The 27,875-nt window shown below is 28.7% G+C and overlaps 1 protein-coding gene and 1 pseudogene across 2 annotated transcripts; both read right to left on the reverse strand.

Moving 5' to 3' along the window:
- Positions 1 to 573: 573 nt before the first annotated feature.
- On the reverse strand, positions 574 to 11,723 carry LOC109810616 (uncharacterized; annotated as a pseudogene). The gene is made up of 7 exons (XR_014428206.1): positions 11,661 to 11,723; positions 3,225 to 3,287; positions 3,067 to 3,146; positions 2,444 to 2,553; positions 1,862 to 2,018; positions 1,415 to 1,578; positions 574 to 1,299 (listed from the first exon to the last, which is right to left on the reverse strand). The product of XR_014428206.1 is annotated as an uncharacterized LOC109810616 (transcript).
- Positions 11,724 to 20,129: 8,406 nt separating this feature from the next.
- Positions 20,130 to 26,533, reverse strand: LOC109810589 (protein CHUP1, chloroplastic). The gene is made up of 10 exons (XM_020374091.3): positions 26,077 to 26,533; positions 25,789 to 25,916; positions 25,550 to 25,638; positions 24,646 to 25,383; positions 22,841 to 24,187; positions 22,614 to 22,745; positions 22,170 to 22,351; positions 21,751 to 21,862; positions 20,886 to 21,029; positions 20,130 to 20,495 (listed from the first exon to the last, which is right to left on the reverse strand). Exons 2-10 carry the CDS (start codon positions 25,871 to 25,873, stop codon positions 20,418 to 20,420), a joined length of 2,907 nt encoding a protein of 968 aa, XP_020229680.1. The 5' UTR covers positions 25,874 to 25,916; positions 26,077 to 26,533; the 3' UTR covers positions 20,130 to 20,417.
- Between the last annotated feature and the right edge of the window lie 1,342 nt (positions 26,534 to 27,875).

A 27,875-nucleotide genomic window follows, 5' to 3' on the forward strand; every position in this document is an offset into this window, starting at 1 on the left:
ATAACAAGTGGAATTATGGCACTATGAATTTAGATAATATTTGTCATTTAAATTGAATACTATAATAAAAGCATGTTTTATTTTATGTTTCGTACATTTTAAAAATTGAATAGAACAAGAAATGAAGTTAAAAAAATGATACATCTCAATCGTGAACCTAGGTTAGTATGACAAATGCTATGTTTTATTTGGTTTTAAACAGAGGATGGCAGGAGAGCGACACATTGTTTAGTTTGAAGAAGATGAAAAGAAAAATCAACTAATTTGCTATTACGCCTTTATAATAGATAAATAAAACCATTACATTCAAATGTTTAAGAATATGTTTTAGTAAGTATACTTTTTTATACATTAAGTATATAAAAATATTTTTACACTCATAACTGTATTTATTCTACCGAAGAGAGATGGAAAAAAGTGAGAGAAAACAAACCATACGACCGATGGATAACGCAAATAAAGTGAAGGAGAAAAAAATGAGGAATGAGAAATAGTGAATTATTTGTATTTTTTTTCTGTTAAAAGGATGATTTGTATAAATGGAAAGGGATGAAAGTAAGTGCAAAGATAAAATATGAAAAAATGAGGATTATTTGAGTAATACTTGATAGCACATTGTCTAATCACAGACAAGACAATGTGTTATCAAGTAAAAAGAAAGCTTTTCTGTTGTCTTTAATTTTTACATCCGTTCTTGCAACCAACGAGTATCCACATTCAACTTTAAGGGTGCGGAAAATTAACTACTTCCATCAGACATCCAAAATGGCTTATACCATAGAATACAGAATTATCACAAAACACTATGATTCCATCTTAAGCTCCTAAAACAAGCGACTGCATGAACAAAGAATCTAATAAGCAATTTCTATGTACATACTCCAATGCCAATTCGCTGAGCCAGAAGTCAAAATCACTGGTGAGTGAACAACTCAGCTGACAATTTTATGCGATCTAACTAGATTCACTGAAGCTCCTTTTTGCCTGCTTGACGAAACAGCACCCTGTGACCATTGTGATGGTTTAAATTCCCCAACCAGTAGCTTAGATGCTTCGCTTGCAGAAATTTTTCTTCTCTTGGACTCTAGGTCCAGCCTTCTCTTATCAGACATGGAAGAGACAGATAATCCTGGGAAGATAGAGCCAGCATTGGTTAATGCCCGCTTGAAAACTTACTAGAAAACTTCACTTTTGCCGCACTGGCAGCATCTTTTTTGGAAGCTGGAACCAGTCGAATCGAATGCCAAGGCCCCGTTTCCTGGAAGCAGTTTCTTCTTCAGCAACTCTTTTCTTCTGACTCTGAGAAAATGGAAAATAATTAATCTTTCATCAACCAAGATGAACATATCATATAAAAATGAAGAAAAAAAATCATTAAAAGGGGGAAAATGGAAAATCAAACTACATAACATACTCTAAGTTGGGCACGGAGACTCTTATTTAGGGCATAGTCATCTGAATGTCTGGCATCAGATAGTCGCTGGAGGCATACAAGCACTGGTTCAGCTTCCTTCTTTTACTTCAAATCTTCCTCCTGGTGTTCAAGGCAGTTAAATGGATCAGCGAGCTTCCCTCTCCCTGTAATGCAGAAATTTCAAAATGAAGAAACTTAGCGATCATTCACATAAATGAAGGGAAATAAGTTACTAATTGGTTACATGGTAACTTGGAACTCCTAACTTTCATTTTTTATGACGACAGACCCAATGGTTTAATGGCATGCTCAGCTTGCTTCAATAACAAAATCGGAAGATTCAATATCATGTACCAAGCTATCTGGATAGATGTGCAGCTAATTAAGAAAGAAGGAAAAATCAACGGCAAAGGTTTCTACTGCAACAGAGTACAGACTAATACATACATGCGTCAACCGGTAGTTCAAATGTTCCTGCATCCTCAACATCAAAATCCTCTGTTTCTTTTTAGCGCCATTGATGATCACAAACTCAGTTCTTTGGATCAGTCTGGATGATGATCTCTAGCTTACAGCATGCAGCCTTCATTGTAAAGCTCCATATCTGAAGGAACCCAAATAAAGTTGCTAACTAGTACTAAACAAATGAAGATAGATTGAGCAGTATTATTTAGATTAGTCCAAAGAAATTATAGTGCCTAAACACTTGATAATAATATGGTATTGGTAAAATACATATACACACCATTGTTATGGTAAAATTGTTTATATTACCAGGAAATAAGATATCATATAATTTTTTTTAAATATGTGGGCACCATAAGGTCATTGAATCAAAATTTATATATATATATATATATATATATATATATATATATATATATATATATATAATGATAAAAGAGTTTGTACATGCGAGGTGGACCTTCTATTCCTGCTTTTTTCTCTAAAAAATAATTAACAAATTAAAACAATCATGGGCACTGTAGCCATCATAAACATTAGATGCTTTTACAGTCTACAGCATACCTTTGTGGAGTAGTAACTGGCAACTTGTTTTTTTCTCTGCATTGAATCGGACACCCTTTGCAATCATAGAGTTGCATCCTCCACACCATACATTAAAAGGCATTTCAAACCTGAAAGTAGAGTCATCAGATAATATGGAATAACAAGTTAAAATAAAAATCAACATTGCATCGTGAGCTATTAGCTATCCAATTCAAGCCACATTGGGAAAAGAAGGCTGATTAAAGACTAATTTTACAAGTACACATTCACAGGCTAATTCAAAGCATACGCAATCAAATAAACAATCCAAATTCACACCTGTGGGTAAGACCACATCCTGGCACACATCAAAATAATTATGATCCCATTCAATCATAAGGGATTATTAGAATAAGTCATCAATCATAATACGTATCAACATACTTGTCTTTTTTAGATATTATTTACCTGAACTAGTTTGTGACTATTCAACAAACAAAATAAACATCAATATCTTAAAGTTCTTCATCCACATTGTTCCATTTTCCATATTATAGCAGTCCTAGAATAAAGATTTACCTTTGGAGACCATCATTCAAGATAAATTATTACTAAAATGACTTAATGACAATACTGTAGCTAATGTTAAAGTGAACCATTACCTTATAATCAAGATACCCTGATCTATCTTCCTCGCTCTCTCTCTCAAGGCATGTTGACCATTAAACTTGTTCAGAGAACCCTGGCAGGAAAAAACATAGTGTAAGAACTCTTGATGCTAAATAATATAACAGAACTGATTGCTTGTAAGCAAACATACCTGACTTGGATCCCATTCCGGGGGATAGTAAAAGTTATCTGCACTAGCAGCTGCAAGCGAAGACTGTAGAAATGCAAACAATGCAAGTTCAGTGCATTGCAAAATCAACTAACAAATAACAAACAAAATACATGTATCAAAATATTTTCTTCTCTTTAAAAACAAAAGGGAGTTTTTATGACCTTGCACGGGTTTTATACGATCAGGAAACACAAACAACTATACAACATGGTAGTGAATGTTGGACTTTAAAGGGACAACAAGAGAAAAGAGTGAAAGAAAAAATGGATGTATAGCCACATGAGAAAAGATAGGAAACAAAATGATTATATACATGAAGAGTAAATACGAAAAAAATCAATTGAAGACTAAATACTTATTCAGACATGAAACAGTTCTATTGAACACCAATATATAGACGCTGTCATTGAAGGATGCAATACTTATTCAAGTTATAAAAGAAGCATGCCAATTAAACCAAAACCCAAATCATAATCAACGTCATGCAATAAAACGGGAAAAGAAAAAAATTAAATTCGCACAATTTTAATTTATGGCTCCTCGAAATTTGAAGCTTTTTCTTTCACAGCCAGTTCCGTGAATCGTGAATTTGTTCGACAAAGATCACTCTCTTTCTCTCTGGTTCAGGAATTTTGTTTGATCGGAATGGAAAGAGAGAATCGTGGTTGAGGAGTTTAGCTGGATCTTCCTTGCGGATCGGGCTAGAGTTGGTAATTAAGGCCCACAATTCAATATCCGGCTAGAGTTGATTATTACGGCCCACAACTCTAGTGCAGTTCTTATGGGCCGAGGCCCATCCTTTCATCGTAAATTCAAAACTCCTAGCATTAGCCGCATGCCAAACCCATTTCTAAGTAGAAAGATGAGGAATACAAAGTTGAAGGTATTTATGCACCAAGACACCAACCTATAATTTATCATCCTCAATTCCTCATAAAGCACTGCGTGTTTTAATAAGTTTCTTTATAAGTATATATTAAAAAAATTGAAATAAGTCTCATTTAAAAAATTAAAAGTAACTTTTTAGAAAAGTTAAAAAATTGTTTGAAACTTATCTACAAATTAATTTTAATTTTTAAGAGAATGTAACTTTTAAGTTCAAGATAAATTTTTATTTTTTTTATGTCTTTTCTGGTAGAATAATGACTTATATAACCAAATAAAATTAGCTGATAAGTATCTATACCAAAGATGAAAAATAAAGGATACTGAAGAGTCCTTAGAGATGAAAAATAAAGGATAGCACTGAAGTGTCTTTAGTCCTTACTCAAGGCTAAGTAAACTCATGAAAGGATGATACTATAATAAAGATATAAATTTTTTTTGATAGACCTACTATATGAACCCAGATCCAATAAAATTAATATAAATAATTATAAATAAGAGAGAAACTTGAAACAAGAAGATTACAAAAGTACCCTTGTGTAGATATAGTATCAAATATTTTATTAGTAAAGATGAGTATTATCACAATTAATTAGATAAAATTAGATCATATAATTATGAATATAGAAAAACTTTATGTTTTATTAAATAAAATACCATTGAACGTTCACATCAATTAGCACGAGGTTGTTTTACATAAAGTGGGCTAGAGACGAGTTGAAGTTTTGGAAATAGTTACAAAATATTATCAAGCGTTCACATCAATTAGCACGAGATTGTTTTATCTCGAGATTGTTTTAACTTAATTAAAAAAAATTGTATTTAAATCATTGATATATAACTGTTTTAAATATTTAAAGAAAATTTTTTATTATTCATAATTTTTTTTACTTGAACTAGATTGTTTATATGAGAATCAAATAAACAATTACTTCTCATCGAGAGATTTTATTCAACTCGTTAAATAATATATTTGAGAGAATTAAAGTAATATACATAGTTTTTAAGTTGATCATCTCTTCTATCAAAATCAATTTTTATATTTATCAATTTTATCAATAATTAATCACTATCAAGATTTGATTGAATTATTTTAATGATTCTAATCACTTTGTTTTATCTACAAGATTCAAATATAAAACATTTATTAAAGATATTAAGTTCAATTTGACTCGCATCAATAACTTAGTTTTTTTTTTGTATAAAAGCATAAAATACTTTATCAAGCAAATGTTAAACTATTGTTTCATAGTAGTTAAGAACCAAATAAGATAAAAAAATATCTTTATTTAAATTTCTTTGTCCATATCATTATTATATAAAAAGAATATATTTTTTAGTAATTGCTTGGATTTTTATTTTCATATATATCTTGTTGTTGTTTTTTTATTTTAAAAAAATATAAATCACTCCTTTTCTTTTAACATATTTTTCTTTTTTATTTAGCTTTTTTTATAGTTTTTATATTTTATAATCTTAAACCGTTTATTTTCTTTAAATAACTATTTTATCTTTTAAATTTATTTTCCCTAGTTTATATAAAAGTAAATATCTACGACTAAATAGATCCGGTCAGGGGTTCGAATCCTGCCTTGTGTATGTAGCCGCATTAAATCTTGGGGCCAACTATCCCACCCTTTGAGGTGCTTCCAACGTGGCGAGGAAATTAGTCACTGCTGTCGACGATGGATACTCCCGTAACGAACCTAAAAAAAAATCCGGTCATTTAGACCACGCATATATTACTTGTCCGTACATTGGGAAGTATGTCATTCTGATTCTGATCAGAATCATAGTATAACTATTTACTTCTTAATGATTTTTTTTTCGTTTAACAAAGAAATATAATTTCTTTTCACGCCAGCATATATGAGTAAAGTTCTCGAGTTGATGGTATACTGGCCAAGCAAAATATGTCCTTTTTGCTTTAAAAATGAATTAACTTTAAATTATCATTTAACTTAAATAATTATTGTATAAAGATTTCACAGTTTAGTTAAAGTATAAAGTGTTTTTTTACGATGAGTATAAAGGTTAATGCTTTGGGTAAACAGTAAAAAAAAATGTTTTAAAATGCCTTCATAATTACTGTATAAAGTTTTGTCATCCTAATTAAAAAGGGATAACTATTTAATTAAAACGTAAATCATTGTTGACTGTATATGATAACGGAGTATTTGTTAAGATACAATGCATTACGAGTTGAATGCATTATAATGAAGCCTTTGACTAGTCATAACTCATAAATACATTGTTCCATAAAGATATAATTATTTCTTAGATTTAAATATTCATCAATAGCCAATGAATTGTAGCTTAGTTGATAAACATATATTATACTTATACCAAATGTAATGGTAGTTGTGTTGTGTTTCTCGTAATGTTGAAGTTTATTTAATTTTAAACCGCTTTGGTTAAAGTGTGCTTTTCGAAGACTGAAATTTTAGGTATTTTGACATTAAAACTGCACTCCAATACAATTGAGAGATGTTGTGTGTTAAATATACGATTTTATATGATTTATTTTATTATAATTAAAAAAATTTGTTTAGCGAAATTAGAAATTTTACTCATTATAAATAAAGGATTACATGTGTAGTAAAAAAAACACACAATTCTACAATTCTTATGAGTTAAAAGAGGTGTAGGTTTTTTGACGGCGGTGTTGTACCAACAATCACCGTTAGATCCAATATATCATATTGTGGTGACTTTCTTTCTCTTTATCCAATCTTTGTAATAGAGTTTGTACAGAGAAAAAACCAATGTAGTTACTCTCTCCCAAAGATAGCTACTAATTCTGCTGATCAATATGTACTTAATAATTATATTAATTATCATAGGTAATAAATTTAACAGAAGTTTAAATTATTAAATCTATAAAAATTTGAGTTATAACTATTCAATTTCATTCTATTATTAAATAGATAAATTAAAGAAATATTAAATTATTTAACATGAAATATAAGAAATTTATAAAATTTTGAAATTAAAAAGCATGTAATAGAGTTGAATTTGAACTTAGATAATAATAATAATAATAGTGAGATATTGATTTCACTAACATTTCCTATATAAATCCTCTCCAATTTTCATTCAATATTAGAAATTATATAGTTATTTCAGTAGTCCTCAAATATAGGGTGTTCAAATTATTAAATTGAATTAAACTAAAAAAAACTAAACTAAACTATAATAAATAGTTCACCAAACTAAATTGAACTAAAATAAATATGGATTAAACTAAACTAAACTATTATCCGGTTTAGTGCACTATAGTTCTAGGAGTTTGAACTAAACTATAATATCAACTAATTAAACTATTATTAACTATAAACTAAATTGAACTACATTAAAACAAACAAATTTAAAATCAACATTTTTAAATTGAGCTACCAAATCATTGATATTAATTATGAATTAAATTTAAAATAGTTTGAAATGTAAAACAAGTATAACATTGATAAAAGTTCACATGATAGATCTTTCATTCATATTTTTTAAAAATCAATCAAATCTTATTAATTTTCAATCAATTTACTGATCTTATTAATTATTAAATAAAAAAGTTTAAAAACAATATCTAAATATTACATGTAACTATTTTCTTAAGTTAATACGTTCTTTACAAAATAATATGACTTTTAAAAAATATTATAAAAATATATACCATTACTTTTATAATGTTGTAAACTCAATTAATTAATATAAATTTTTTATTAAAATAATAATATTTTTTAGCATTAAAAATAAAATTATTTAGATAATAAAGAGAGAAGTTTGTACATGCATATATAATACATTTTTTTAATTTTTATAATAATTATATTAAAAATACTGAAAGAGTAATAATTACGAAAGGTATATAAATTTTTATTCAATTAATAAATGAAAATTAATATTTTCTTTTAATCCTGTAAATTAATAATAAAAAAATGTGTAGTTGTGCATAATAGCACTAAATCACTAGTATACTAACTCAAAAGTGGACAATAGACAAAATTGAAAAGTTACGAAAAAAGTATTAATAATAAGAATTCAGTTGTATTAATAGTTTGATCTAACAAACTAATCTTTAGAAAATAGTTTTAGATTTAAAACTGAACATAAAATTTATTTTAGTTTAATTTTTATAAAAATAATTTAGTTTTTTCTATTTTAATCTAATTTAATTATTTATTAGTTTAGTTCTAATTAATTATTTAGAAAATTTTTTAATTATAAGTTTTTTTAATAATTAAAGTGCACTAAACTACTTTTTATAATAGTTTAGTTTTTAAAACTAAACTTCAAATATAGTTTAGTTTAGTTTTTATAAAAATTAGTTTAGTTTTTTTATAGTTTAGTTTAGTTTAGCTTTTACAATAGTTTAGTTTAATATAGTTTTTTGAATACCCCTACTCAAATATATTTAAATCTTAATTTCTTAAGCGAGAAATTATAGGTTGTTTAAGAAAAATATCAAATTTTTGATAATTTTTATTAAGCAATTTGCGTGAGATTAAAGACCTAAAAATTGACTAATAAGACTTACCTTTATTCCTAGGAAATAAGTGTGATCAACACTTTACTTAGATTGTAATTCTAAAAGAGTTCTTCAACCTTAATAAAAATTATAAAATCATGCATTGACCAAAGTAAGCATTAAATATAAAGTAAAAGTGATTAAACGAATAAAAATAATGTATTGAATGATAAAAAGGAAGATTATATGAGTGCAACAATTACATCAATCTCTAACAATAAATAACTTAATCAATCATAACTAAGGATTACACAAGAGAAGAGAAATCTTTGGTCAATCTGTGATTATAAGAACCCTCATACAAGAACTCTCTCTAATCTCTCTAAAATTGTGATAAGAAAAGTATTGATTCATTCAGAGATCTTCTAGAGACCCTATTTTTATAACATTTTCTAATGATTTTTTAGGTCATATATATATGTTCACTCAAAGCACCCATGTTGCTCACTATGAGCAAGATTATGCAATAGTTCAGAGTGAGCTAAATGGTAGCTTCGAGCAAGGTGCTAGTTTAGAGCTAGCTTAATGGTAGTTTCAAGCAAAGTGATAGCTCAAAGCAAGTTTAGTGGTAGCTCTAAGGGAATTTTGCTCACTCAAAGCGCTTGAGTAGCTCGCTCTAAGCCGACTGGTATAATTGATACGCATTTGATAAGTATACCAATTGTCAAAGATAGTAAATTAGACAGAAGTTCAAATTATCAAATCCATAAAACTTAAGTAGTAATTGTTTAATAGAATTTTTGTACTAAACAAATGATTTGATAAAAATTTAGATTTGTTCAACAAGAATTATTAAATTTAGCGAAAATAAAATAAAGCAATAAATGGAGAAATTTTTTAACTTATAATGAGAATAGTTAAAGATTGATTCACTAATTTTTCCATGTAAAATCTCTTAATTTTTTATTCAATGTGGAAATTATACAATTAATTTAACAGTCCAAAATTATATTTAAACTTTAATTCCTTAGGCGAGAAATTCTAAGTTGTTTAAGGAAAATCCAAATTCCTAGGTAATTTTTGTTAAACAATCCTATATTAAGATTGGGGATCGAAAGTCGACCGATAAGATTTATCCTAATTCATTGATAATAAATGTTATCAATGTTTTATCTATGTCATAATTTTAAAAAGGTTTTTTCAACCTCAATCAAAAATTATAAAATCATGCACAGGTTGATCAAATCACAACAAGTATTAAGTACAAGAATACAACAATTAACTGAGTAAGACTTTATTGAATTAAAAACACAGAAAATTGCATAGTTTCAATAGATACCTCAATCTCCAACATTAGAAACTTAGTCACTCATGATTAGGAATGTCATAAAATTTGTACCTACGAATATTTGCAAATAAAATCCACTATAGGTATAAAAAAAAATTGGATACCCATAAGCAATGAGTACAAATATTTTATATACCCATATGTTAACAAAATGGGTACATATATCATAGTATCGATATTGTTAGTACTAACTAATATTCAATTACATAATTATATATTAAATTTGTTTAAACTTATGAGGATAACATACTTTAACAATTTAATTTAATTTTTAAATTGAAGATTTTTTATTAATAAAATTGTGTATAAAATTTGAATAATTTAAGTTTTAATCTTTAAACTATTACTTTTTGAAGAAGTTATTAGAATAAATGTAAATATTATTAATTTTTTTAATTATTTTAAAATAAAAAAAAATATTCACAAATACCTATGAATATTGAAAAAATACACAAGTATCCACTTAACAGATACATGGTTTTTATTACTTAACAAGTTTTTATTAAATAAAAAACTATTCATAAGCTTTATTGTGAAGTTCATTAAAATAAATTAAAAAAAATTATAAAAATGTGACGCGGACCCCTGCTATAAATTCAAAAAAATGTTCTCAATATTTAAAACGTTTATTTTTATACAAGAGAGACTCATATATGTTTTTTATTTTGAGTGCTTAATTCCTTCTCGCTTAACAAGGAAAACCTAAAAATGAAGAGAGAAGGATAAAATAAATATAAAGAAATACAAGGGAGAACAAAAGAAAAAAGGGGAAAAAATAATTATAGTCCCACTCTCTAAATTAACTTTTTCAGATACTTTCATCTATTACTTGGTCCTTCACTTTTGTATGCAACAGTTAAAATTGTAGTGTCCCCTGCCTTTATCAAATACTGTAGTTCTTAGATTGCTTTGCCCATAGAAAATATGGATGGCACATTCCCCACCCTTTTATTAAGTTGCAATACACTCAAAACCAGCACGGATCTTTCCTTGCACCCAATCATCTCTATTATTTTATTCAAATTTTTACTAACCTCATAAAAGTAATCTTAATTACTCCCATTTTCCCCATGCATCTAAGATATAAAAGAGAATTATAATTCAATTTTATGAAATTCACTTTTTAACTCAAAAATTATTTATTACTTATATATATTATTATATTTATATCATTTTATATTGAAGATCGAATATTTTAAACATAAAATTTGTATAATTAAATATTTATGAATGGTTTAATAATATCTCCATGACGGATAATCTAATAATAATAATAAATAATTAATAATTATTAAAATAAATAAAATTATATATTAAAAAAGTAAATTAAAATCGAACTTGATCTTACAAAATTAATTTTTAAGATAAAGATTATTTTATACTTATAAAAATTATATTACTAATTTATGTTGGATTTCCGACTATAATAAGTATATAATCGTACACTATTCTATGTTTAACAATTGATATTATGATGGTAAGAGTTATTTCTTTTCCCTTTAATTCTAAGGAACTTGCATTGGGGAAAGTGTCTACCTCTAACTCTCATATTCCTCAATGAAAATAAACCATTAAAAAAGGTACTAAAAACTCTCATGTTTCATGAAAAGGCCAATTCACACACATTTCAACACTCCCCCTCTACCATCTTAAACCCTGATCCACCAAATCCAACTCGTCAAAACTCCATCTGCTAAATTCCTCTCTACCTCAAGACTTTCCTCCATATCTTCCCATGCTTCCACTTCTCACCCTTTCCCATCTCCTTCTCCTCCATCATGGCCTTAAGAATTTCTCAAGCACTCCACATTCTTCTATGCCTGTCCCTTCTATTTCTAGTACTCTTCCATGAGTACTACAATCTCATGTCCAAGATCAACAAGAAGCAGATCACACAACCAAGTCACCACTACTCATTACCCTCTCATCACCACCCTTTTATGAGCAGAAAATTTCTTTCTAGCAAATTTGACTTCTCTCCTTTCTACAAGCATCATAAACACCAACCAGGTGTTGCAGTGCACCATGATCCTTCAGACACAGAAATTGATCCACGTTATGGCGTTGAGAAGCGTCGCGTGCCAACGGGTCCAAACCCATTACACCATTGATCGATGGAGTTAATTATTCTCAGTTGAACCAGAAGAAATGGTTAGTAGTGGAAGCTTGATACATATAATGATATATAACCCGATTCATACTACTAAATATTTTTTGTTTTCTTCGTTAACTTTCTTTTTCTCTCATTTAATTTTCCCTTTCGTGGCCTATTTTGGAACCAGAATTCAGAATTGACCAACTTATTGTGTATAATATATAGTACTATATGATCATCGTATTGCCAGCTTGAGATTGTTTTGTACCTGTATATATATTATCAAGTTCATTTGTTTGAGTTACCGAAAGTGAATACCATCGATTTTTGAGGTTTCAGTGCATTTGATTTTTGGTGATTACCATGATTTTGCTGATTTCGTCAACGTAAAGATTCATGAAAGTTAAACACAAAAAAAAAAATCATGTTGAAACATGAGTAGCTGAGACGGCACACCACAGATTGAAAAGACAGTTGGAGCATAATATATAATAATGATATATAATATAGTATGATGTGTATTGGTCAGCATCAAAGCATGATTTCTCTATGAAGAGTGAAAATTAATAAATACACTTTGTCATTGTAAGTGACTACAACCCTGGTGGTTGAAAGTGGCAGGGAAGTGAAAGGGTTTATTGATGCAACATTGGATTTAAATATTATGGTGCGCATTTTTTTCTTCATATTTCTCTTTCTCTCGCTCTAGAAATAATTCAACATAACAAATTAAATTCTCAATTAAAAGAAAATATATATTAATTCTATTAAGTTATTAGTGAGTACCTTTTGCATATTATACGGTATGAAGCCACCGTATATATGCTTTTGCGTTTGTTTAACTTTTGTTTTTTCTTCCCAAAGATTTCATCAATTAAGTACTCAACCCATAATTTATTAATTCTTTCAAATCCTAAAAATCAGTTGTTCCCTTTCATTTTTCATCATTTTCCTCCTCATTAATTAATTCATTAAGCCCACTATGAAGATACCTGAAAATAAAAACGAACCATATTCATGTTTTGATCTTATTCTTTTTTATTAATGGATTATGAAAATACCCGAAATTAACACAATCTCGTGTTTTTGTTATTCATGGATTATGATGTTAGTTATTAATTTTTTCCAAATATTAAGTAACTTTTTTATCTTAAATTAAACCTTCTATATATTTAAGAGTTATTCAACCAATTAATTTGGTTCGAGTCGAGGAGATTCATTTGAGGGAATAAAAATCTCATAACTCGTGTTTATTTATTAATTTTATTTATAAAATTTGAATCTAAGACTTCATTTATTTTTTTAAAAAATATACACCTTATTACGTAAACCAATAGATTTTAGCGTGTTAGGGAATCCTTTTTAGAGTAGGTTTCGATAGTTTTTGTCGTAACAATGAAAGTGAATTTCTGTTTGATTTTCATGATAATGATAACTGAACTCCAATTATGTATGTCAAGATACTTGTTTTAATGCATGGTATTCAGTTATGTTGGAATCGAGACTCGAGAGTTTAGCAAAGTTCTCTACTATATAGATTTATCCAATGTTCTTAATCTTATACAAGATTAAATATCATTTTACCACATATTTGGAAACAAAGTTATGAAAATTCGTCACTTTTCTAAAAAGAAATTGGACATGTGCACGACTACATACATTCACTACAACACAAATAGGTTTTAGATTTGAAAAATGTTGTTTAATTGTGTATAAATGTTACTAATTTGCTTTAGCAACATATTATCAAATGTTATATATAGTCCATGTTGCTAAATACTTTTAATAACATTTTTATATAATTAAGCAACATTTTTTAAATATTAGCAAAATAGTATTTTTTGTAACATTTTAATGATGTTGCCAATATTTTGTTAATTTTATAAAATAATAATTAATTTTAATTTAGATATATTATTATCAATTATTATATTTTTATGCCTCTTAAACTCCTTTAAGAGAAAATTAAATGCATTCTTAATTAGTTACCACTAATTATATATAAAATATCAAATTTTATTTATCTTAAATACAATTATATGGTTATATATACTTTTTATGAGTCATTAATCTATTCGATGTGAGACTTTAATTATGGGTAACAATTAGATAAGAAATATATTTTTTTTTACTCGATGTGAGACTTTGATTTTAGAAGCAATTATAGTAACATTTTTTAAAAAAAATGTTGCAAAATAACCTATGTGAAAATTTTTTACTCGATGTGGGACTTTTATTTTAAAAACAATTAGAAAGAATAATATTAAAATAACAAATATTACCCTATTTACAATGACATTTTTTAAAAAGTATTGTAAAATAACCTACTTGTTTAATATATAGTAACATTTTAATAAATGTAAAAAAAACATGTTGCTAAATAATTAAAATCTAGTAGTAATTTCGAGAGGACAATCAATGAATGCCTTAACTAAGGTATGGGCAGTAGGAAATAAAGACTCACACTGATCATGTATATTGAACATTTGTTTTTAACTAACGTGTTAAGAATTATAATTACCAATGAGAGTAGTTTGAACTTTTTCTTTTTCTTTCTCTCATATGTAAAAGGAAAAAAAAATGATGTTATTTTGAAGTAACCTCATATGCGTGTCTTGGGATTCAAGGAAAATTTCCATTAATAAAGATTTCTGTGTTTGGTTTTCCTTTCGAAACATATTCACAATAGTCCAAATTATGTGATGGCAAATAATAATAATAATAATAATAATATTGTTATTATTATTATTATTATTATTTTGGTACGAATAAATAGTAGAGTGGGTAAATAATTATGGACTGTTTACAATATAAACTCCCAAAGTGGGATTAATTGACTAATTAATTTTGTTATTGATAATTATGAACCACAAACTAACTACTACAGCATACAGTATACATACGACTATTTGATAAATAACCTTACCATTTAAGTATGTTGTCCAAAGTTTGATCTTTAGATACGTACCTATAAAAAAATTTATGAGAGATTAATTGTTTAAATAATTTTTTTGCTTCAAAAAAATAGTCTTTAATTAATTTTGGCCTAGGAATGTTTTAATTAAAAATATTAAAATATCCAAATTTAAGTCGCCAAAGCAAAAAAGGAGCATGTACATAACCAATGATGGGTAAGGGTTCCTCAATTAACATTTAACATTATTACTTTATATTTGTGTTTTTGTTAATGAGACAAGTAATTGTTTGGTTTCTTTAGATGAAGATGTGGAGTGGATGAACGTAGATATTGTGGGCCAAAAAAAGAGTATCCTCGGGATTAGGGGATAATGATATAAACATACGTTCATCATCAATCATCATCTCGTTTTCACAAAAATATGGAGATTGCGTCTAAGATGTCTACAAATGCTTACCAAAAAAGAAAACTTCTTTAGCAACGTTTCCTTTAAGACTTTAAGTAATTATTTAGAAAATGTTTCAAAAGATATTCAAAAAAGTAAAGTATCAAATTTTCATTTATTATAAATAAAGTTATATTATATTATTAATAACAATATTTTTAGAGACTATATATTCTTTAATAGAAACACTTTTATTCAGATAGAGTGAGAGACAATTACAAACAATATAATTATTTAAAAAATTAATTAAATTAAAAATAACTTTACACCAATCTTTTCACATATGTGCTTAAATTAACAACTTTAGGAGTGCAGTTTATATACGATAAAATAATTGTTTTAAAACTGTTTACATATTAATGTGACATCTTGTTTAGTAAAAGTATGAAACTTGTATTAATATCTTAGTTATTTAATATATAGAGCCATAATTAGAAATAGATTTAGCAGGATGAGAAGATTTCCTTTATCATGATCTTTTTAAAGTGGTGCTTTCGGATGTTGATGTGTGTAATTCATTGATATGATGAGGGACAAGAAAAAGGCATTGATACTTGATGCGCATAATTCTAAACGTATGGCTCAAGTTTTTTATCAATTTTGCATATACCCTTCAATTTTTATTTTTATTTTTTCACATTTATTCACTTATTTCCTACAGACTCGTTAATTAATCAATATACATAAGAAAAGAATCGAAGAGTATGTCAAAAGATGGGTTCTTATTTAACAAAAGTTGGCATCGTAATTGGATATATATGATTTTGTTCTTCAAGAATACAAATATAAATTAGTATATATATTTGGATGGGGTGAACACCCAACCCCATACTCCAATACAAAAATCATTAAGCCAATTTACTTGTTTGTTATATTAAAATTATATTATTCATAATTTAAATGTGTAGAGGAAAAAAATTACAAAAAGTTTACATCCAATTTCTAAACTAGCATGCCAACCACCACGTCATGTAGAACTAGGCTAGCTAATGATAATTGGATTCTTCTATTCCAACTCCCCATTTGTAAAGAAAATTAATCATCCTCATATTAATATATGTTAGTTAAATAATAAGCATGCAATTATAATTTCTTTATTGGTTTCATATTTAGAGAATAAAAGGCTAATAATATTAAAGCATGGAAGAGGTTATATTATGATTATTCCAATAAGTTTTTCATTTTTAAGTTACGCCTGGTTGAACTTTATGTCATTATTTAAATTTTCTCCTCACTTAACCAACTAAACTAGCAAGCAGCAACCTTCAGGTGTCTATATATGAGTTATCTTTTTTTAATATCAATTATTTCGACGTTAATTTTTAAAAAATAACAACATGTATATTTATTAAATTCACAAACACTCCTATTTTTATCATAAATAAATTCAATAGTATTATATGATTACATGTGTAAAATAATGGCCACCATGTTAATAAAAAAATAGTGGTCATCATTCTGGTTTTCACGTGTAAAATCATCGCAAGAAAACAGATGATAATAATAATATATTATGTATAAATAAAGACAACGCTTTACTCTAGCTGATAACTACATTTCTTCTGTAATGACTAAAGCTGTTTCTCTCACATGTGAATGCCATCTTATCTTAAATATTATTCGAAAAGTAATAGTAAATGCTACGCACACATATATTATTAAAAATATATATATATATATTAAATTATGTTACATTTCTTATAGATAAGATTATTATATTATCATTTATTACTATATTAAAAAATATATAATTTAATTATTTAATTTAATACCGTTAAACTTTTCATTCTTTATGTGTAAAAATATTAATTGAATTATACTTTTATCCCTTATTAGAAACACAAGTACTATATATTATCACTCTCCTATTATATTAACTTGAAAATAATAATTATAATATTTTAAAAATAATTTTAATTTAATTATTTATAAAAATATAGTTTTAATTAAAATATATTTTAAAATATTTTTAATTGCTTGTCATTCATTCACTTATTAAAAAATGAAAAAATATATAATTGAATTAAAAAATAAATTATATATATACTTTTATATACTGTCAATATATAATATAAATTAACATATATATATATATATAATATAATAACATAATGATGCCTTAATATATCTATCTTTTTTAATATATATATATATATATATATATATATATATTAATTTTTATAGTAATTATATTTTATTTAATAATATCAGTTAAATAATATCTTAATACTTATATATTACCTTTAATATATATAATTAATACTATATAGAATTTTTTTTTATTTAAATATTTTAAAAATATTACATTCACTGCATCCATTTAATAATATCTTAAAATTTGTATTTGATTTTATTTTACTTGTACAAATATATTATTTGTATTTTGATATATAACTTAAAAAATATTTTGTAAGGATAATAATGAAAAATATTTTTTTAAACGTATAGTTAATTTTAGTATAATTCATAATAATTTTTAAAATAATTATTAAATATGTAAATCAAAAGATAAATGATTAAAGTGTAACATATTAGAATTTATTAAAGAAAGGTAGTGTAATATTTATATCTATATATATATAAGGGAATGTTAGTATAAAAAGGTGTTATACATTAAAATTTGTAGAAAGATAAAATTATAATTTTTAATACAAGAAAAGAGGCCTCTATTTTTGAAGAGAGGGGAGTTTAATTTAATTATCATTGAGTACAAGTAAATTAATTTATATGAAATTGTTCTAACTAAATCAATAATATCAAGTTCGAATTTTAGAAATAAAAAGGGGTTTGCCGACTGTCGGAATTCTTAAAGAGAATAATGGTTTGATTTACTTAAATAATGAGCTATGTCGTTGTCAATGGTGATTTTTAAGTTTAGACATTAACACTTGCAATGGATCGAGTAGCACTGTGATTGCAATTCGTACACAATAACTACCAGACAGAGATAGAGAATGTGGAATGTCACCTAATGAAAAAGGTTACTTCAACTTATAACTCCCACCATGCCCCAATCGTGCGGGATTCTCATTCCTTACCAAATCAATCCTCATTTTATGGACACATGGATTCATTTTTAATACAATATGTTTATCTCATTCTATTATTAAATATTTAACCACAACAGAAATTATTATTTCAATAGTCAAATCATAATATCATTTAACAACAAATTATTGTCACTCGGAATGAAATTAAACTCGTTTTTTTAATAATGTGTCAAATTCAAATTTTATAGATAAAAATAAAAATATAATTGAAAAGAGATATCTCATAAAAAATAATTAATTATTTTTTTAATAAAACTTAATCATCAACAAAATTATAAATTTCTGTAACTCATGTTTTACATCAAATTTCAACGATCCAACCGTTGAATTTAAATTTCTTAATGTATAGATCAAATCTGCAAATTTAAAAATTATTTGATACTTCACTTGATTAATTCAAATCAATGTGTAAAATGATTTTATGATTATTCGTCAATTTGAATTAATGAAATGAAGTATCAAATGATTTTTAAATTTTTTATAAAAATTTAAATTTAATCTATGCATTAAAAACTTTAAATTCAATGGTTAGATCGTTGAAATTTAATATAGAACATAAGTTATTGAACGGAGTCAATCTAGGTAGACTTATGTTAAGATACAAACAAGTCTCACACCGATAAAATAAGAAATGAAATAACAACTTATAAAACACACACATACTTTAATGATTGAGAAGCCTTTTAGGTGATGATCAAAAACAAAATCGTAAAGGTTTAGGCTCAAAGCGGACAATATCTCATTATTGTAGAGTTGTGTGTAAAATAATTTTATAAAAATAATTCTCATAAAATATTTTTTTAAACAAATACCATAAAATAACCCCAACAACTTACTCCTGAAATAATTTACTATGTTCAATAACTCATGTTCTACATAAAATTTCAACGATCTAACCGTTGAATTTAAAGTTCTTAATGCATAGATCAAATCTATAAATTTTTAAAAAATTTGAAAACAATTTGATATTTCATTTCATTAATTCAAATCAATATATAAAATAATTTTATAATTATCTGTCAATTTGAATTAATGAAATGAAGTATCAAATGATTTTTAAATTTTTAAAAAATTTACAGATTTGATTTATGCATTAAGAACTTTAAATTCAACGGTTGGATCGTTAAAATTTGATATAAAACATGAGTTATTAAACGAAATAAGAGTAATCGGATCCTTTCTTATATATATATATATATATATATATATTCAAGAGTTTTGATATTTTGAAACTTTTGGATACGGCTACAGTTGTTAAACAATTACACATGATGCAGTTTCTTATCTCATAGCTGACAATATTTTAACTAAAATTTTCTTCTGTATATTAAATGTAAAAACAATCTATTATAAGGGTCAGATCTGGTACTATTCAAAAAATAACTTCATTTTTGTACTCACTTCAAACGTATCTTGCCTTTCAATCACACATGAATAATGAATTCATAGTTTCTAAACTACAAAAAAAATAAAAAAATGGAGTGTAATGAAAAAAGAACATGATGCACTCATTTCCAAGTATGGGCCCAACGGATATTTAAGTCATTAGTAATACCAATAATTAATATTTTCATGAGAAAATAAAGGCTTTGGGGGTGAAGAATAGAAAACAATTTTGTGACAATGATAAGGGAGATGAAGAGTACAGAGCACAGTGGAACTGAAAATCACAAATGGGGTTTGAGTTTGGCTGTGTCCAGACCAAATGCAAATGAGTATCGTTCATATATTGCTATAACCATACGAATACAGTGATCATTATTTTCATTTTCACATTACAAATCTACAACTACAGTATGATTCATTTATCATTGTATAGCATTCAGTATATTCAATGAAAATTGAGCCAGCAGAACGACATATACAGCTGACAAGGTAACATATATTAGAGAAGCTACTACTAGAGTGAAAAAATAAGGGAAAAAATATATATATTTTGTTGATCATCTACGTTTCTGGTTATTATCTTAACCTGCTGGATCATGGATGCGGCTCCTTAGTTCTTCAAAAGCCTTCATGGTCTCTGTATCAAAGCCTCCTGCAAACTGAAAAGAGTTCCACTCTATTTAATTCATTATTCTTTTGTTTCAAAAAATCCACACTACAGATTTTTCAGTCATGACAATGAAAGGAAAATTTCTAGGGTGTTCCTGGAACAAGAGAAACCTCTTGGTCTGTACCATTGAATGCATATCAATTTAGCTATAGTATTTGTATTGAAATGTAATCAAAATAAGAAACCATAATGCTATAGAGTAAGCGCAATTCTCAGGTGCTAAAGAGGAAATAGCTTTTTCAGCCAGAAAAAGAACAATTGGAACCGGATTAGTCAACTTCGTTACACTTCAGATAGACTGCTTATCTATGCAAAGTCATTTTGTGTTTATGATGGATTTAGAAGAGTGATATCATAACCAAGAGCCTTTTAAAACTACCTGATGAACACGGAAAGCAAAACGCACTCCTTGAAGAATAAAAAACTCTCTAGTTGGTTCCTTCTTGGGGCCGGATAATATATCAAGTTCAGATGCAACACGTTTCATATACTTGTTTGCCAGTTGCACAGAAGAAAGCTTGATCTGCAACGGGAGTTGTTACCGGTAGCAAGTACAAAGTGACCATTTGATAGAATTAAACAGAAGCAGGCAACAACGCAAGGTCATAACAGCAAACCAAAGCATGCACTAGTTATTATATTTTTTAGTTTATTTTGTTTACTAGTGATATGCATATGCTTAGTAGTAAGTAGCTGATTTTAGCTTGAAGGGAAGCATCAGTGAGTTTGACTCAGTGTTATGCAGCATCTAAACTAAACAATTATTCAGAGAACTACCAGTTAAATATATTCTTGCTTTTCTCCCTACCTATCCATCTTATCCCTATACTTCCAACGTATGCATGCATGTTACAATATATAAACAATTATGCAATATTATTATTAGCAAACAGGCTACTGTTGAAGGTATGATAGAATTGTATTTTCCAAGAAGGTTTTCCTGAGGTGTTCTAACGAAAGGTGCAAAAATTTAGGGGAAGAGAAAAAAGTAAAGTACAAGGGAAATAAACAGGAATACAAAATTTCATACAGAAAGAGCTTATGCTTTTTAAGGGAATGATATAAATCATTGTGGGAAAGGGGGCATGGGGAATCAACTGGTCAAATTAATTTGATCATTTCACTGATAATTGTAACCAAACACAAAATCTTGCAAACTCAACAGGTATAGATAGAAAGAAAACACCTACTTCAATTGTCTTAACTAGAACACAAGACTGATTATGTTAAGTTGAGAAGCATACCTTGCCCACAACTCCTGTATCTAATAGCCAATTTACTGGTATTCCAAACTCCTTGTACCGTGAAATAGCCATATCTCTTGTCCGTAAGAGTGCATGTATGCTTTGCTCCACTCTGGAAATAAAATCAGAGCAACATGGAAATTAATGAATTGATATATAAGCTTCATGGCATATCTATAGAGAATAGCAAGGAACTTATATGCCAAGAAACATGAACCTAAATGAGTATGTCACATTCTAAATCTGCGACTTGCAAAGTCTGAATCTAAAGCATTTAAGTAGACATCAGAAAATAGTTTATATCCATCGCAAGTAAGAGTCATTCTATATAGAGTTCTCAGGAAAATATCCACAAAGGATTGACTTCCTAATCTAGTACTAATGGTATGTAAAACTAAAACATAAAAAATGATGCTTACTTTTCAAGCAACAAGTACATTTTCTCCAAAGCAGCTTCACATGGGAGATTGGGATCATCAGTGAAGGTGGAGACTTGCTTCTCCAATTTCATCAGATCCAGATATTCAAAAGCTGCCTCCCTCAATGCATCTGTTTTCCCTTCAGGCCAATCAAAGTGCTTGAGAACAGCTCGTTCATCGACCTTATATAAAGGAATAAAATGAGATGAATAAAATGCAAGTCATTGGATAGAAAGGAGGAAATGAGCCCTTTTTTAATATGCATAAAGTTGAGAAAGTGAGGTCAAAGTGAATGACCTAATTTTGAATAAACAGGAATGCAATTTATATGTAAAACATTGCACAGATCAACTTCCATGTTTTCTCACAACATCTTCAATTTATAAGAAGTTGTTTTTAGAAGCTTGTTTTACTATGATGGGGCTGCAATGACACTAGGATTACCAGGAAGGAAAGTTCCTCATCTAGCCAGTTCACAAAAGCCACTAAATCTTCAATCTTAGAGAAGGAGGCCACTCGAACTTCAGTTGCCAAGGATATGACAAATTCACCTTGTGTTTCCACATCGGCTTTTACCTAGATCCATTAAAAAGAAGATTCTAAAATTTGTAATGATCGAAATGCCATTATCAAATAAAATAAAAAAATCTGGGGGGAAATTATAATCTTACAGCTAAGAGGAATGATGATCTATTCTCAATTTCCCCAATCATGTCACTCCTAGCATCAGATGCACGCATTGTAGAAGAAATTAATGAAGTATCCTTCTTTGCCTCCCGTTTCATCAATGTTTGATAAAATTCAACTAGCTCAGGAGCACGGTGAACTTTGTCACCAGCTAATACTCCTCTTGATAGGCTTCCCAGAGGTAGTGGTCCACCTGGTGGTGTTGGTGGGGGTGGTGTTGGTGGGGGTGGTGGAGGAGGCACAAATGGAGTGAATGAAGCTCCATTTGAAGGATTTGAATTTGTACTAACAGGAGCACCATCAGATGGTTTAGGAGGTGGCTGAGGCACCCTAGGTGGTCTTTTCTCAATGTGGACAAGCTTCATTTTGCCAATGGTTTGATTATCAACATCCTTTGAATTGTCAGGATGATCATTTGGACTACCAGAAGCATATGCCTTCTTTAATTGAGAGAGTTTTAGTGGTATAGATAGTTCAGCCTTGTTCATATTCGAATTTGAATTGTCACCAAACTTCTGTGCTCTTGCTTTCTCAGCCTTTTCCTTAATCTGTTTTTCCCTTACTAAGGCCAATTTATGGCGGTCTTTATATGCAGGATATTTTTCATCCAGAGACCCAACAACTGTCTTAGACATCAATTGGAATGAAGCTGCAACAGAATTTAAGGAGTCACTTGATGAAACTCTTCTTATGTTAGAAAGATCTAGAGTTTCAGGAGAATCAGTAGGTTCCTGATCCTTCTGTTCAAAGGTATTGATGGCTACAGTATGACCAGCATCCCTTTGCATCAAGGATTCCAGGGAATCTCTAGGTCTATTACTCATACTCATCCTGCTAGGAGAGCCACCTGAAAGATATCTGGCTGGTGATGAAAGAGCACTTGAATCATCTTTGCTTTTGCCCCATCTCTTCAACTTTTGGATTAAACTATTTTTCTTGCTAATGCTACTATGTTTACTCATAGAGCTATCAATGGAAGAAGCATTGTCAAAATCTTCACTGCCTGGGGAAGAGGGATGGGAGAAATTACTATAAAGATCTGTGTCACCTTGTCCATGCTCTGATCCAGCATATTCTTGCATTAAATGCTTAGCTTTTTCTTGTGATTTTGGGCTGAGACTTGTGTTTAGATCACACGCTGATAATTTTCCTGGAGGTGCCTGGTAATTCCTGAGTTCATATCTTAAGCCTGCATTGACCCAACGGAGATATACAAGTTCTTCAACTTCACTGAACCTATTCATTTGGAGTCCTTCCACTTGCTTTAGCAAGTCTTCATTCACATGCCTCAGGCTACTGACCTCCTCTTTTGCCTTGGCAACTATTTCCTTCTGCAGTTCAAGGCAAAGCATCTCAAAATTAAATTATACTATGTAAAAGATACAAATCTAATAATTAATTTATTACTGTCATGAAAAGTAAACTACATTTTTCAATTACTCAAATAATTTTCCAATTAAGCAAAGCACAGCAGAAAGAAAGTATGGGTGTTAACTAAAAACAAAGGAAAGAACTTCAGATTCAGTTTTCTTTTTTGCATTTATATGAACAAAATTTGGTAATGTTTAATTTGCATCGAATTATTGATATACATTGGGGCCTTCAAATATTTAGTTGCTTGACGGGTAAACAAGGAAGGTCTCACTGTGTTAAATCATTGTTTAAAAAATCATTTTAGGTAGCTGAGAACTTGGCATACACTGGCTCAACTATGAGAAATTCTTAAATATTGGTTTCATGCATCTGTTTAACTCAGTGAAGGAAAACAATTCTACTCTATGAATCTAACCTCTATCGCATTAGAGAGTTCTGTAATTCTAGATTCAGCAGCATCGAGTTTAACAGTTAGTTCTCGCTTCTCATGTTGAAGTTCCTTGTTTTTTCTCTTAAGTTCCACAACTTCAACCTCCAAATCATTTAGAGCTTTCAATTTCTTTCTAATTTCGGCATCTTTCTTGACAGCTGCCTCTTCTTTTGCCAGTAGACCAGAAACTTTTTGTTTAAGCAACAACAACTGTGTTTTTGCCTGGTTAGCTTCAAGCTGTATCTGCCTTCGCAGTTCCTTGATCTTGCTTCTGGCCACCTCAAGTTCTCTCTTGGCCGAAGCTCTATCTGTGAGCTCTTCTTGAAGTTTCTTCCTCTCTTCCTGCAAGGAATTAATGGTCATATGAAGCATATCTATTTCTACAGTCTTAATTTCCAACTGCCTTTGTAACTCCACAAAGTCCGCTTCGTGCTCCTTCAAACCATAGTACTCAAGCAATTCACCTTCTAGTCTCACTTCCCTCTCCTCCAATTCCTTAACTAGATTCCGCAACCGTTCTAATTCACTGGCATTGTTAGCCATTTCAATTTCATAAACTCTTCCCTTCTTGGCCTCATCATCAACCTTGTCGTGGCGTGATGAAAAATCATTCTCCCCGGATAGAAGGCTTTCAAATTCAGTTAGAATATCATCTTCAAAATCATCAGTTCGATTGATTATGCTGCTAATTAACTTAACCTCCTCTTGCTCTTCCTCTTCCCTCTACAACAGTGTCAAATCATGTAACCAAAGTAAATAAACGTTCCCATTTTTTCCATAAATATGAAGACACAAAAAAACAAATATATGCGAAAGAAATCCTCATAAGTCATAACCAGCAAAATTAAAAAAATAAAATTCAATAACTTCAGCTGAATATACTCACAACCTTCTCGGTGTAACCATTAGTAGAACAAGTGTCCTGCTCCTGTTCTGTACGGTCATCTTGATGTTGTCTAAATCTTGCTTCATCATGTTCTGAATCACAATGAGAATTAAGTTCAACATAAAGGGTCAGGCTTATTTCACAGGAAAAGCCATCAGCATGAGAACATTTTGCATGTTGAAAAGTGAAGTGATAAAAAATTGTGGACAAAAAAGTGGTGAATATTGAATAAGCACAAGTACCTGATCTAGGGCTATTCACATTTAGCTGCTTGACTGTGAGGGCTGCGATGGAAGCAGCTACTATGAGTCCTAACCTGACTATCATGAAGCTATAACCGACATCAATGTCCTAACCACGCCCATTTCACCTAACCTCCATAACAGAAAATTCAAACCATTGGAGCTTTGAAAGTGAAACCAATGACCTAGAATTCAAACAGGGGCAGAACAGAAGATAGCAAAGAGAAATCCTGGCTCAAGGGCTAAGCAAAACCCAGATTTAAAAACATGAAATTCCCAAACTTTCACCTTTCAGACACAAAAGTTATCCTTAGCAAGTAGAATTCCTTGCACTACTTTGGCTCTAAGAGACACAGTGGCCAACAATATGTAGTGGCCAAAAGAGTTTATTGACAAAATTCACAAATGGGTGGGTCTAATATGTAACAAAGATCTGGTCACAAGAATACTATGAAGTTACACTTGAACCCAAACTGAGAAACAAGATTGATTGAAAAGGACTTGTCACAGTAAACTAGAACAAAGACAGGTTTCTCCAATGGTTTTTGTTTCTTCCTCGTTTTAAGGTTAATCCTATGCTATTATTTATTGGTATGGTAGTTCATGTGAGGGACTCTTGCCCCACCTTCACTTTCATTTGAGGTAGCCGTTTTTTCCCGTTGCCTACTCCATCGTTTCTTCTCAACAATCTTGCAGTACTTGTTCTTCTTTTTTCTTTTTCCAAGAATCATTCCTTACATTATTTCCATCTAAGCTTTAATACGTTTCTAGCAATTAAAGTAAAATTACAACTTTATATGGTCATATGAATATTATATTATTATTAAGTGATGGTTATTACAGTTAAAAATTTTAATCTTTATAATTTCACTTATTTTATTTTTTTTAAATCTCAATAAAATAAGATTTAGGGTTTCTTTCATTATTAAGTTGAGTAAATGTAATGCTTGATTCTAATGATGCTTCTTTTATTTCATAAATTTTTATAGTTTCTTTTTTTATTCTTTAAAAATATTTAGAGATTTGATGTTATAATATTTAATTCTGCATATGATTTCATTTGACATTTGTTCAACTACCAACAAGAATACAACTCAGCAAGACACCTACTACGGTTGATACAGTGATACCAAACTTTCTCATTCTTTTGATCCATTTAATACAACTTATGAATTAAAAGAGAACATACCCACATTCTAAAATCTACATTAGAGGCTATACTTTATGGTCAGACCTTACTTTACGAGAATAATATTATTTGTACAATCATTTATCAAATATAGAACTCTTATTTGAGTTTAGTATTAAATTTGTCTTAATCGCTCATACAGTCACTTCAATAATTGTTAGTAAAATAAACAAGGAACCTTTTTCTAAATGCATTATTAAGCTTCCAGGGATTAAAAATAAAAGGTATATGACAGAATAAAATAAAAACACAAACATTGTGTGGTTCTTTTTCTTGTGCTTATTCAACTTGTCTGATTTGTGGGGGGGGTATAAGTTTTGTGGGGCAAGTAGGTCTACTCAACAGCAAGCTCTATTTAGGATTGCCACAAAAATGAAATAATGCCAAAGTTGATATACACGATATTATGAGCTTTTTAGCCTTTTAGCCCACTGGACTGAAGCATTTGGAAGGTATGTATAGGAAGATAGGGGAAAAAGCAAATGAGCTACTTTTTTTCATTTTCTTTTTGGTATTTTGCTACACATCACATGTTAGTCTTTTCGACTTTTATGTGGAACTTGTTTATCATGTTGGTACTCAAATGGAATGGGGTACATAATACAAACCAGATTAGGCTCTTAATTTTTGTAAAAGAAATGCTAAAGAAAGGTTGCAGCATAAATCTTTGTTCCCTCATGAAAATTCTTGCATAATTTGGGCAACATAACGAGACAATCGCATCACTCTCAGATCAGATTCACAACTATATAAGAAAGAATAACCATGATTATGAATTTATGATATTTTTTCTATATAGTCACACTATTAATTAAAGGATTTCTTGTTCAAAATAAATATTAATAAATAAATTTTCATTTAATATATAAAAATTGACAATGAATAACTCAACAAATCA

Source organism: Cajanus cajan, chromosome 7, assembly GCF_000230855.2.
Source record: "Cajanus cajan strain Asha chromosome 7, NIPB_CcT2T_4, whole genome shotgun sequence".
In the NCBI taxonomy this organism is placed as follows: domain Eukaryota; kingdom Viridiplantae; phylum Streptophyta; class Magnoliopsida; order Fabales; family Fabaceae; genus Cajanus; species Cajanus cajan.